Raw genomic sequence first — 12,564 nt, 5'->3', positions numbered from 1 at the left:
TTTGATACCGCCCGGCCCCGAAGACACCAACCCAGACTCTTCCCTACCAGGCCGTTCACTTGTCACTTCCAGGGCTAGTCCGAAATATCTGACATTCACGATTTTGATAATTGACGTCCTGGCACTTCAAGTATCAAATCGTGAAAGAATGTCTGGAAAATTTCAGATATTTCGGACTATTCCAGGGCATGTCACAGCACATTTAATAGGGAACTGCGACAAACCAGACCAGGATTCGAACCCGGGTCCCTGATCTCCAGACGGAGGTTCCAACAACTGAGCTATCTTGTCACCGGCAAACAAACCTGCCTGACCGCCACACAAGACGGGGGGATCCAGAACTTTCCCTATTCAAACTATGCGAGGTGATATAGAAGAGGGAGGGCGAAGACATACAAAGATTTTATAAACATTAATATCAGGCCCGTTTCATCGGAAGTGAGAGCGTCATTTCAAAAAGGAGAAGGGTGGTAAACCAATTACATTTGACTCACATTCCACAGATTTTGAACGTCTTTAAACAAATTGGTGGAGACTCATTATTCCCCATTTACTATTTATATACGGTTCTACATGATATTGCTGTTGATACAAGTATACATAGTGCTGTGAACAATTCCAAAATACCTCATGTGTATTAATATTACCCATTCAGCTTTAGCAATTAGCCTGAATACATATTGTCTGTCGTCGTTCACTCGTGTTGCATATAATCAAATCAAATACAGTAAAACTTCATTATCTCGAACTCATTGGGACCGAGATAACCAATGCACCCGTTCTACGTGTGTACCTACCAGTAAGTGGAGGAATTGTAATTTTATTACCTTACATTACTATTCATATACTTTGCAGCTTTGATAAAACCTCCATCTGCACTTTTATTTGAAAAATGACACGTTTCGAATAATATGAATACTAGTCTAAGTATATCAGATCGGGTTAATGAATTTTCCTGAAAGGAGAGTTTCAAACACACAATTTAAAGTGAACAAGTTAAGACAGCGGTAAAATTCTTTCAAAGAAAGGATGGGGATAAACTGGCTTTAGATCTACAATCGACCATCCATCATCTTCGTAAAGTATTTATTTACAACAGTAAACCAGTACTATTAATATATAACAGGATTTAGAATCCCACCAATGGCTGCAACTCCCCAATTAAAAAAACAAAAACACTCTCAATATAACCGACGCTGTGGTTTTTAGGATGTCAGAGAAATGTGGTGCTCCAATCCAAATGTACAGACTCCGTATATCAAGAAGGGTGCATCATTGAAAATCAAAACATCTACAGCCCTCCTTTTTAATGTTATCAGTTGTTTTAATAAATTCAATCCTAACTTAAGAAACAACACAAGATTGTGTGTTTAAAGGTTCTGTTAAGGCCAAGTACTTTGAGAAACTGTTTGTTGGTGATCTGCATTTATTGCTGGTTTTCAGTATACGTTGTAGGAACTTGTTGAGAGGTTTGATGTGGGCGTGGGGTCTGTCCCAGTTAGCCGAGAAATCCTCCAGAACATGGTGAATCCTTTCTGCAGGAGGTAATGGCTGCCCTCGCTTTCTTCTCTTTATGTCTTCCTCTGTCAACAAAACAAGTCTTTAGTAATAAAATTTAAGATATCCTTTTTTATCCACAAGAACACGTGGATCTATATTTTGTAATAACGGAAGAGGAAGACTGACCGTGACGAGACTGTAGCCTTAAGGGTTTATACTTGTAACAAAGGAAGAGAACAGTAGTACTTGGACTTGAAACTATAACAGCCATAAATAGAATAATGATCCTTGGTTTAGTTTCGTTTTGATGCAAGTATAATTGCAGTCAGACAAAAACTGTAGGAGAAGTGGCGTTTTGGAAGAATTTCACAAAATTTCTATTTTTAGTAACACCATGGCAACACCGTTCATCGAAATCAAAAACCGATACACAGAATATTGAAATCGAACCAAAACTGTATGAGCAGTAGATTCTAAAAAATGTTTACAGACAAAGAGACAGAGGGATGAACAAACGATGGACACCTGAATATCGCTTAAGCTCTTTTGGTCTCTGACCAGTAAAGCTAAAAAGGAGGAGAAATTAATGTATAAGGTGAAGAACGGTTATCAATCTCATAAATCAGTCACTGTGATCAATTTCATAAATCCAGTAATTATATAAAGGATACAAATCGTGAACAGGGCTAAAACACGGATCCCCGAAAAACCAGAGGTGGGATAAGGTGCCTAGAAGGAGTAAACATCCCCTGTCGACTGGTCACATCTACGTGAGCCCTCTGTATTGATCAGGTAAACGGGGTAATCCGTAGTCAAACTGGACAGGTATAAAAATAATGGTCTAACAATTGGTGGGAAACATGTCACTCAAAATACAACCCAATGATGGTTGTTTTTGCAAAAAAAAATCATTATAAAGACCTTGGAATTTGCGAAATGTTGACTTTAAACGAGAAAGATGAAAACCTTTTAACATCAACGTATTTGTCCGTAGCATGACCCTGTTTAAAAATTGACCGTACTCATGCTCTTGAGTATGAAACTGAACCATGAATTTGAAGAATATCATCTTTTGAAAGGGAATTATGAGTTTAAATTGGATTACCTAATGTTGAGTTAAAATCATGCAAGTCCTTTTAAAATGCACTTTGTAATAATGAGCCTTACAAAAAAAAAACTGCAGCTGTATATAGTTAAAAGCTTTCTCAGCTAGAATCAGATCATATTCATAATTCCTTATCCTATATCACTTCCGGTCTACTGAAAACAGATGTAAAGATAATTCGCATTTTGTTATATAATTTTCTAATGCGATTCTTCGATCATAACGATGTTCTTTGGTATACCGTATACAGGAACCCCCCCCCCCCCCCCCGTTTTATTTTCATTCCTTTCGCTCTCGTCGATATTAGGTGAATTGAAACCGAGTGAATTTAAAGAAACAACATAATCTGTTATATACAACTGTGTCTAGCTGAATATAAGATGGTGCAAAATTTTTTGAATTGTGAACGGATGAAAATACAGGGGACGAGAATAACTGTGCACAGTAATTCTAAAACTCACGAAACTTTATCTTTTTTGACAGAGTGTCAAGGTCTTCCCCTTCATGTTTAGCCCATCGTCTAGCATACTTACACTCCTCGACAGAATTCATAATAGAAAATTTAATGAAGTTCTATCGCCATTTGAAATATCTGATCTCCCTGAATTTAGGGCCTTTCAAAATGATTACTTTAAGGTCGTCATTTTGAACTATATACTTACATCGCTAGTTATGATGTTTCCAGTTGGACTGTAGTTGAAAGAAGAAGAACAAGAACACTTAAGAGGATTTTGTTCTGGATGGTTAATGTCTTTTGTTTATAATCAAACAGACTTATAGTATGCGCAATTTAGGAATATCTGTAGGAAATGCACATTTCTATGATAAAGAATGTTGCAAGTGTTTACAGCATTTCCACCTTTGTTGGTAAAAATTGATGCATCTATACCTATATATGTTGCCAAATTTAAGGTTGATTCGGTATCATTATCGTAAGTAACATGTGCAGGTTTTCAGAGCCTGTGTTGGGCAACATCCATAATCACAAATACTAGTCTGTGCTCTAGTTTTGAAGAATCCAAGAATGGACTTGCTTTTAGCTTTTTGAAACAGTCCATTTTAAAAATTTCAAGCAAACCAAATAAAGTTCATTTCGATTGTGATGTAGATCTAATGGTTTATTGAAGAAAGGTAACAGTGAATGAAATGAAACATCGTGTATGCTAGTATTTAGTTTATTGTGAAGATGTCCATGACTATGTATGCATACGTCTTGGAGTACTGTTAAGGTCTTATCACATACGCTTCAGCATCCTGTGGGATTGGAAGAATTCCTGCATCATTGATGTGGTCATTGCAACCATATGGAAATGTAGTGCCTTGTTTCCTAATCCATAATTATTCTCGTTGTATACGAAATGTAGTACTTTAAGTAGGGCTATTTGTGGAAAGGTAATTTTTCCCCCTAAGTTCTTACCCTCACTGAAAGGATAGAATGCGGTCAGGGGAACTGTAATGTTTATAAAGATGTAGATGGTCCTCATAAAAACAATATACATTTATTGACTGGGTTCGAGGACAACATGCGCTTGTCGGATCCAAGAATCAACTCTTTGCCTGAGGCCGTTGGGTAGAATATGCAAACAGTTTGGTTCGAGGGGTCGACAAAATGCATTTTGCCCGAGAACACAGTCAATAGATGTTTTGTTATACCGTTTATTTGTTTCTTTATTTTTTGCATACATACATATTTATTTATTTTTTTACATACATACATATTTATTTATTTATTTTTTACATACATGTATCTTGAGCTGGCTTTCATGATGTTAATTTCCGGATCAGTGGTGGCTCTGTCCATTCGTTGGCGTTCGAAAGTGACAGAAACGACCAAGTTTAGCCACAGTGCGGGTAAAGGAAATTTACATCATGGAATGAATGAATTAATAAATATTATAAATAAAATAAATAAATAAAAGGTATAACAAATACAATATATTGTCTACCTTTTGGAACTTCTGAAAAGTAATGAATGACAGGATGTAAGAAATTGGAATAATCTGCAAATTCCGGATCAGTGGCGGCTCTGTCCACTCGGAACACGTCTTCTTCCGGTCCGTGAAACCCCTCACCGTATTGTAAAACCACCACCAGAACCATTCTGTTTGCTGTTTTAATTCCTGTTACTTCACCAAACTTATGTATCAGCTTTACTGGATATTCCTCAACATACTCACACATTCCATCTCTATCAATTAAAATTCCAAAATCAAATCTTTTCAGATAGAAAATTAAAATATTAATTGCAACACATAAAGAGATGAGTCAAAATAGGAACTACAAGTAGATGTAGATGATACCAACTTGTCTACCAGAACGACATCTCCCAGATATGTGAACATTTGATAGAGTCCTGAAGCCTCGTTCACTCTTTTGATAATGGCAGACGACAGGTTGTAGACTGGGAGAATTTCTGACGGCCATATCTCTTGATGGTAACGCCAGTTTAGAATCTTTGAAAGAATGCGTGCTACAACCAAATAGATTAGAAGATCATAACGTATGCCACACATTTTCCCTTGGGCTAAAACATTGATCATAAACATTTTGATTATCTTCCTACCGGAGTAACGGAAGCCGTGAATGAACCCCCCTGCCGATTGTCTGAAGTCCAAAGAGTGTGCTATTGCTCCTGTGAAGTAAATACCATCCACAACAGAGGATCGGTAATCGTAATCTATTACTGGATACTTCTGTGATGGCCTTGCCGCGACGTCTGAAATTCTGAGAGTGGTTAAAAATAATAAAGTGATCTTTTAATTTACCGAAATTAAGCGTATTTGATTAGTGAAAATATCATTAACAAGTATGCTTGTATAAATATTGACGGGAACTGTCGATTTACTAATTATCCTTACTTTCTAAAGATCGACGGATCAAATTTGAACCCAAGGCAGCGGATGATCATATCGTATGGGGTGAGGAGCGGGTCATTGTCATACTCCGTCCACTGTTGGCCCAGGGCATGGTTCTCCCGTAGGTACAACTTTTCCCCCTCCTTAACAACCTTGTAATCGTTTATATCATACTCTAGAAGACCATCCAAGGATTTCAACTGATAGGTGTCCAACAGCTCGTTGTTTACAGCCCTGTGTGGGGAAAAGATCACAATATAGCAAGTTAAGTTATAAAACAAGTTCTTTATCGTCTCATTCGATTAATTACCGTGCTCTATATCCATAAGGAAAGATTCTGGAACGTGTATAGCATATATATATCGTAAATAGTTCCGGGACATTTTTACACACTAAATGTTCAAATATCTTAACAAACTTTTATTTCAAACATACTTTTGTCTTCATGAAATAAAGGAAAGAAGGAAAAGTCCTGTTTGAATATTGTTTAAACGTTCTGTATTTGGAAGTTTCCTCAAATGAGTTTCACCTGATGTCCATGAGTATTACCTGAGATCGCCCACATAATGAGTCTCCCAGGCCAGACGGATGCGGTGTCGACCGACCATGTGGACGAAGTTCGTTTTGTCATAGATGGCAGTGGCGGTTTCAAAAGCAGAGTTCCCACGACCTAGTAAGATAGAACATGATGAATAAATTTCAACACATACAGGTATTTAAAACTTAGAATTACTCTAATTTACTACAGTTACCCAGAATCATAACGGATTTGCCCTCGTAGTCCGATGCGTTCAGTGACAAACTCTCGTAACCGTCCATAAGTTCCTGTCCAGGGATATCGGGGATGCGGGGCTGCCATATTCCAGTGGCAACAATAGCAATTCTATAAGGAAAAGCATGCTAGAGAAGTTAACAAGTCATAATTCACGCGGAAAGAGAAAAAAAATACATAAGCAGGTCTTTACTTACCTACATACGTATTGATTGTCGTGTTGGTCCTTCATACTGATCTTAGTAGTGTTGTCTCCATATACGGAATGTATGTCTGATATTTCCGTGTTGTAGTGAATGGTTAGGTTAAAATGGTCAGCAAATGATTGCAGGTACCTAAATATTGAATTTCTACAATTTCCTATCCAATATACTTAGTTTTTCTATCATTTCAAGCTTTCGGATTGGCTCAAACTAGATAACATGATCAAGCACTATGTAAAAAGGAATCGACTTTGTGTTTCTCTTTTATGAATTCATAAAATTATGTCTTCGGTAAAAACGACATCACAATTATGAATGAACTTCACAGAAGAAAAGAACTGACCTCGCATTTCATACTCGGTCTTTAAGTATCTGTTTTAGAACATCAAGACGATGTTAACCATTGTGATATCATCACCATTATTGTTGTACAGAAGATTTTTTTTCTTCTATTTTTAAACCATCGAGTCGATTTGCTTCTTTGAAATCTTAAAATGGATTCATAAGATGATAAGTTGTTTTAAACTTGATCATATGATGTAGTTTGAGCCAATCAGAGATCAGGGAATGATAAAGAAAAATTGTATTGTACAAATGTAGCCTTTTTTTGAGGAAACACTCTGAAATTAAACATGTTTACTCTATTTTGATCCATATCTCCGTAAGTTAAAAAAAAAAGAGAATTATGTCCCCATTATTTTCATTGTCAATCTTTCTTTTAAAAAATTAAAAAAAAAAACAAATTGCAGCCTTTAATTCGGTCAATCCATAGATATATCAACTTCACAAAAGGGATATCAAACTCGCAATTCGTGCTCGGTTGAAACATCTATGGATCGACCTCATAAAAGGGCTATACATGTATTTGTATGATATATGATTTTTAATCACAAATACTCACGTGACCATGACATCTGCCGACGGGAACATTTGACGTGAAAAATGCTTGAAGAGCATGCGATCATCGTCACTAAGAAGTGAGTTCCAGTCATGACGAAGGTTGTATTCTTTGTTTATTTTCCCTGTGTAGATCTTATTGATGCTAATCAACTTCCGATGAATGGGATATTTGGTGAAAAATGAACCTTATATATCAAAAGTCAATATAAAAAATTATCAGAAAGCACTACATATTTTGTATTGAAATTTATGTTCTACGTTTGATTTCAAAGCATATATGCAAATGCCCGACTCCGATGAAAACGAATGGGCAAAATTTGTTGGATGGCTTGGGGGGGGGGGGGGGTAGGGTTACGAAAAAGATAAAACGAATTATTGTGAATGGGAACTTTTTTCAGAAGTTCGTTGGAATTAATATAGAGTCATCCCCAAGTTGCACAATTTTATTAAGATAATATATTGCAAAAATTTTTTTTTTTAATGTTTTTTTTTACTTGTTTTTTAAGTGACTTTAAGATTGCTGATTAAACAGGATCAAGCCATGTTTGCTTTTTCACCAACTGTATCATTAGTACATGAGGGAAGGAACCTAGTTTTAAAAAAATAACTATATTTAAAACATGGTCTTGTTATTTAAACGATATCTAAAGAAAATCATTATTTTTTTTTCTTTGAAAGGATCCTTGCCATTCACATATCCAGTGGAGGAAGTCATGAAAACGCAGAACATTAAAATTAAATGAATTGCAGAATACCTCCAGAATTTGATTTCTCGAAGATAACGTAATTTCTCTGTGACCTTTGCAGGAAGTATCCAATTTGTAAGCCCGCGGGTCCGGCGCCTATCACACAGTAGTCATGGTATGTGGGGGCCGCACTAACAGTCCAACACAAACAGAGCAGCACCACTCCTATCACAAATGAATCAGATGGTTGCATTGTGGATTCCATTGTGGAAGTGTCTTAATTTGGAGGCTCTTATTTGATGTGAAGCTTTCCGTATTCTCTGAACTTTTATTTGATGCAAGCTTTCCGTATTCTCTGAACTTTTATTTTAAAAAAGACTTAAATCCGTGTAAATCCGTGTTCACTTTTCCTGTATCTCACTCACTCTTGTTTGAATAATTTTAAGTTTTCTCTTTGGAAACTAAAGAAGATGGATACATAACAAACTCCTAAATTTGTCGGCATGTTTGATGCTAACAAATTATTAACACAATCCAACCATCATCGTGTAATTTGTTCTATACAATATCCCCCAAACTAATTATCCTAATGGCTTGTTGGGGCGTCAGATGTGGGTTTAAACTTTGTCGATATTTTTTGTGGGGCAACCTTCAGGAACCAACACACAGCTGTCGTGGCATTAAATACTGCAGTCGGCAATTTCCGTCACCAGAGAAATTATTTTCTAATAATGATACTCTTACGATGTGTAGATTGATCAGAACACAATTGCTCTGACATTATAAGGATTCACGAATAATTGCTATTCGATCCAAACACACGGAACATTTGTTTTTCTGATTAGGCCTAACTGTATTATTTCAAAATACCCAGATCATAAGTAGATAAAAGAAGTTGTTCAAATTTTGTCTTTTTGAACACAGTTTCAAGGAAGTTCAAATGTAGAATGTTCCTCTTTTATTTACATCAGAGACTTAAATACTCAGGCCCTTGTGAAATGTACAACTACAGTACTTTGGTGGTATCTAAACAATTACATTTACACTGAGGAAATACATTCCAATTTCCAAATAAAAGTAAATAAATGAAAAAAGTTAATGAAATATTTCATGGAATTTTCCCATCTTCATGCTTCATGTAAGAATAAAGAAAAAAAATACTTTCGTTAAAATTAAACACCACAGATTGAGATATATGTATAGAACTTAGCAATTTAATGAGGTCCTCTCATTTTTAACTATTGATTAGCTGTTCACGGACAAAGGCTCTTTATTGATGATCATATTTTTAACAGAATAGAGGCCAGCTCAATTGCACACACTTTTGAAAAAAAAAAAATAAAGTGTTCCATGCGGAGAAGTTGTCTAATATTCTGTTGGATATCTGGTGAACAATTTCATTTTATACTAGTAATTGCCTCTTGAAAAAAATAATTTAAGTCTTTAAAGAATCACAAAACAGGAATTCTATTAATTTACAAGATCAATGAGTAAAATATAATGAGTTATCAGAAAAAGAGGACTGAACATAGATCAGTGAATCACAACTGATTCCCTCGGCACCGATTCTCCACACTGACAGGTCTATAATGAAGATTCATGTTTGTAAAGGACATACATTTGTCTGTTTGTCACCTTCAGGAAAGGGACTTTATTAATTAAGTTCCACAGAAAGTTTTTATAATAAGCAACAAAAGATTACATGCAGGATACAAGATAACCAATGGCTTTAGTAATTTTCCCTGAATTTATTAATTTTTTCACTTTTTTGGTTATGAACAATCGGCTTTTATAACTTCGAGTGTTGCAATAGGGGCGTAGCTATAAGCGTACACAAGTGAATCCACATAATTTTCATGGAAAAAAAATAAAATAAATTAAATAAGGTGTAGATAAGAAACTGTGATACATCTCATAAATCATGTAAACAATACGAAACGTGAACACCAGAGGACTAGGCATCCCCTGTTGACACCCCCCCCCCCCCCCCGGTGAGCCTCTGTATTAATCAGGTAAACAGAGGAATCCGTAGTTTGTTTGTTTATTGTTTAACGTCCCTCTCGAGAATTTTTCACTCATATGGAGACGCCACCACTTGCCGGTGGAGAGCTGCAAATTTTGTCCTATACTCGGCACTTACGGCCATTGAGCAGTGAGGGATCTTTTTCGTGCCAGCACCTACTGTGACACGGGACCTCGGTTTATACGGTCTCATCCGAAGGACCGGTCTCCACGTCCCACAGTGGGATTCGAACCCGCGACGTAAGGATCAACTCCTTACTTCGCGACTCTAGAAGCTCTAACCACTGCGCCACGCGGGCGACAAGGAATCCGTAGTCAAGATTAGTATAAAAGCAATGACATAACAATTAATGTAAAGTATGTCAGCCAAAATACGACCCAAGGATAAGCTATATTTTGCAAACAAGGTCAACGACATCAGAATTTGCGAAAAGGTTACTTTAAACGAGATGTAGGAAGTCCAACATCAACTTATTTGCTAGTAGCCTGCCTCTATTTTAAAAATTGATCGTATTCATAACATATTCTTGCAAACCGACATAAACATCATGTATGCAGGTGATAGTGGAATATTACTACATAAATAAGGATGTAAACAGTTAACGGACATACAAATGATGGACAACAGGTAATCAGAGAAGCTCGCTTCGGTTCAGGTGAGCTTATATGTTGAAAATGCTTGTCCCATGGTGCATAATTTAAAATAAATGATGTTTTTTTTTTCCATAAGTTGCTTCTGAAGAAAAAGTTATTGTCCCATTTATACCAGTTCAATACCTGAGATAAATATTGCAAGAATTCTAATAACATTTAAAGTTAAAATTTACTAAATCAATTTCACTTCTGTTGACTGGAATGTTAAAAAAATTTAAAACTGAACGTGATTCGAAAGTAGAGCGAGTATATTAAGATGGATTTCCAGATGTGGAATAAAAGCAAAGTTCTAAAATGCAAATGTAATAATAATCCTTACAAACAAAGACTATATTGTTACAAGCCTTGTTAGCTGGACCATAACATATTGTTCTTGTAGTCTTTCTAATTCTTTTATGACTTCCAGTTTACTAAAAACTGAATTATAGATGGTAAGTACGTATACTTTGCTTCTAGATAAATATACTTCTGTCGAGGTCTTCCCCTTCATATTTAGAACATCTTCCGGCATACTCCTAGACGAAATTCATAATAGAAATGAAATATTGTCTCCTTTTGAAAGATCGGGGTTCCCTGAATTTCTATAATTTTAAGATGATTGCTTTCAGATCGTCATTATTTACATCAACAGAAATAATGTATCCAGTAGGGCTATAGTTGATCTTGAAAGAACACTTTGTTTTAAATGGTCAATATCTAGGTACTGTAGAGTTTATAAATAATTGAAAAGTTTGGATGCAACGGTTGGAGAATACCAGGTATCTGAAGGAAATACAGGAAGTCGAGATTATTATCTTCCATCACGTGGTAGCTTAGAGACTATGATGACTACAAACACTAGCATGTATTCTAGTGTTGAAGAATCCAAGCATGAACTTGATTTAGCTTCGAATGGTTCATCTAAAATAAAATTTCAGGGGGAACAAAGTAAAGACTACTACGCCTGTAATGCAGACTTAATTGTTTTGACGTCTGGTCTATTGTATGATCCATGTCCACTAGTCTACGCCTTCGTCATGGTGTATTTTTAAAAAAGTTTAAACACACATACATTGGCACATTGTTAGTTGAAAGATATCCCACATTATTAAAGTGGTCCTTGTGTCGTTTACTAATTATTCAATTAGAAATTCATATGAGTACATGATGTACTATTTATATGAATTTCTAATTCAATAATAAGTAAATGACACTTGTAATCATAGGGGAACGCAGTGCCCCGTTTTCTGATCCAGAATTCTTGTTTTCTTCGCAATGGAGTACTTGAAATGGGGTTATTTGTGGGTGGTATTTTTTTTTTAATCTAAATGACTTCTTAAAGATTATATCAATGCAAAAACGTTTAAAGACTTGCATGTAAAAAAAAAAAAGGAAACATTGAATTAAATTTAAAAAAAGAAGACTTGCTTTTCTTTTTGTTAAAACGATCAAGATGTTTTGATATTTTTAACAATAAATACATGTATAACTTTAATGTAAACATATATAATTATGTTTTCAGTCTCCACTACCTTGTGAATGTATGTGGAACACTAAATTAGCGGAGCTGTAAATACAAATCATTTTAGATACATAATACATGTACGTGTATGTAGCAATATCTATTTTACAATTACATGTATATATAAAGAGAGTTTAGGATAGAGAACTCTCGATTCATTGGATAAAAACAAATATAAAACAGAAGGTGTTTTTTTTTTCTTTTTGTTATAGAATTTCAAAATCAGCATTTTTTGGTTGAAATTCACACTAATTTACAGTAAATATCATTCAACGACTTTTAAATTGCTGAAAAATCACCACCTTCTATTGAAAAAGCATAAACAGATTCCGAAATCATAAAACTGTTAAAATATAAAGCTGAAGC

General features: G+C 35.4%; 1 protein-coding gene across 1 annotated transcript; it reads right to left on the bottom strand.

Annotated features, from left to right (window-relative positions):
• Positions 1-1,071: 1,071 nt before the first annotated feature.
• Positions 1,072-8,525, bottom strand: LOC133199422 (FAD-dependent oxidoreductase domain-containing protein 2-like). The gene is made up of 10 exons (XM_061335228.1): positions 8,091-8,525; positions 7,337-7,520; positions 6,430-6,567; positions 6,213-6,343; positions 6,010-6,130; positions 5,464-5,694; positions 5,169-5,329; positions 4,910-5,075; positions 4,552-4,793; positions 1,072-1,583 (listed from the first exon to the last, which is right to left on the bottom strand). The coding sequence occupies exons 1-10, from the start codon at positions 8,284-8,286 to the stop codon at positions 1,345-1,347; spliced, it is 1,809 nt and encodes a 602-aa protein (XP_061191212.1). The 5' UTR covers positions 8,287-8,525; the 3' UTR covers positions 1,072-1,344.
• Positions 8,526-12,564: the final 4,039 nt, after the last annotated feature.

This window comes from Saccostrea echinata, unplaced genomic scaffold (assembly GCF_033153115.1).
Source record: "Saccostrea echinata isolate AGI-Se365-2 ecotype Australia unplaced genomic scaffold, CSIRO_AGI_Sech_v1 ptg000034l, whole genome shotgun sequence".
NCBI classification, from domain to species: Eukaryota; Metazoa; Mollusca; class Bivalvia; order Ostreida; family Ostreidae; genus Saccostrea; species Saccostrea echinata.
This window is presented reverse-complemented; position numbering and strand designations above follow the sequence as displayed.

What these genes read in the sequence shown, in the direction of transcription:
- LOC133199422 (XM_061335228.1), bottom strand. Translation starts at nt 8,286, where the DNA reads ATGGAATCCACAATGCAACCATCTGATTCATTTGTGATAGGAGTGGTG. An exon ending in TCGGCAGATGTCATGGTCAC is followed by an intron (nt 6,568 to 7,336) that starts GTGAGTATTTGT and finishes TTCAATATTTAG; the next exon opens with GTACCTGCAATCATTTGCTG. An exon ending in GATCCGTCGATCTTTAGAAA is followed by an intron (nt 5,330 to 5,463) that starts GTAAGGATAATT and finishes AACCACTCTCAG; the next exon opens with AATTTCAGACGTCGCGGCAA.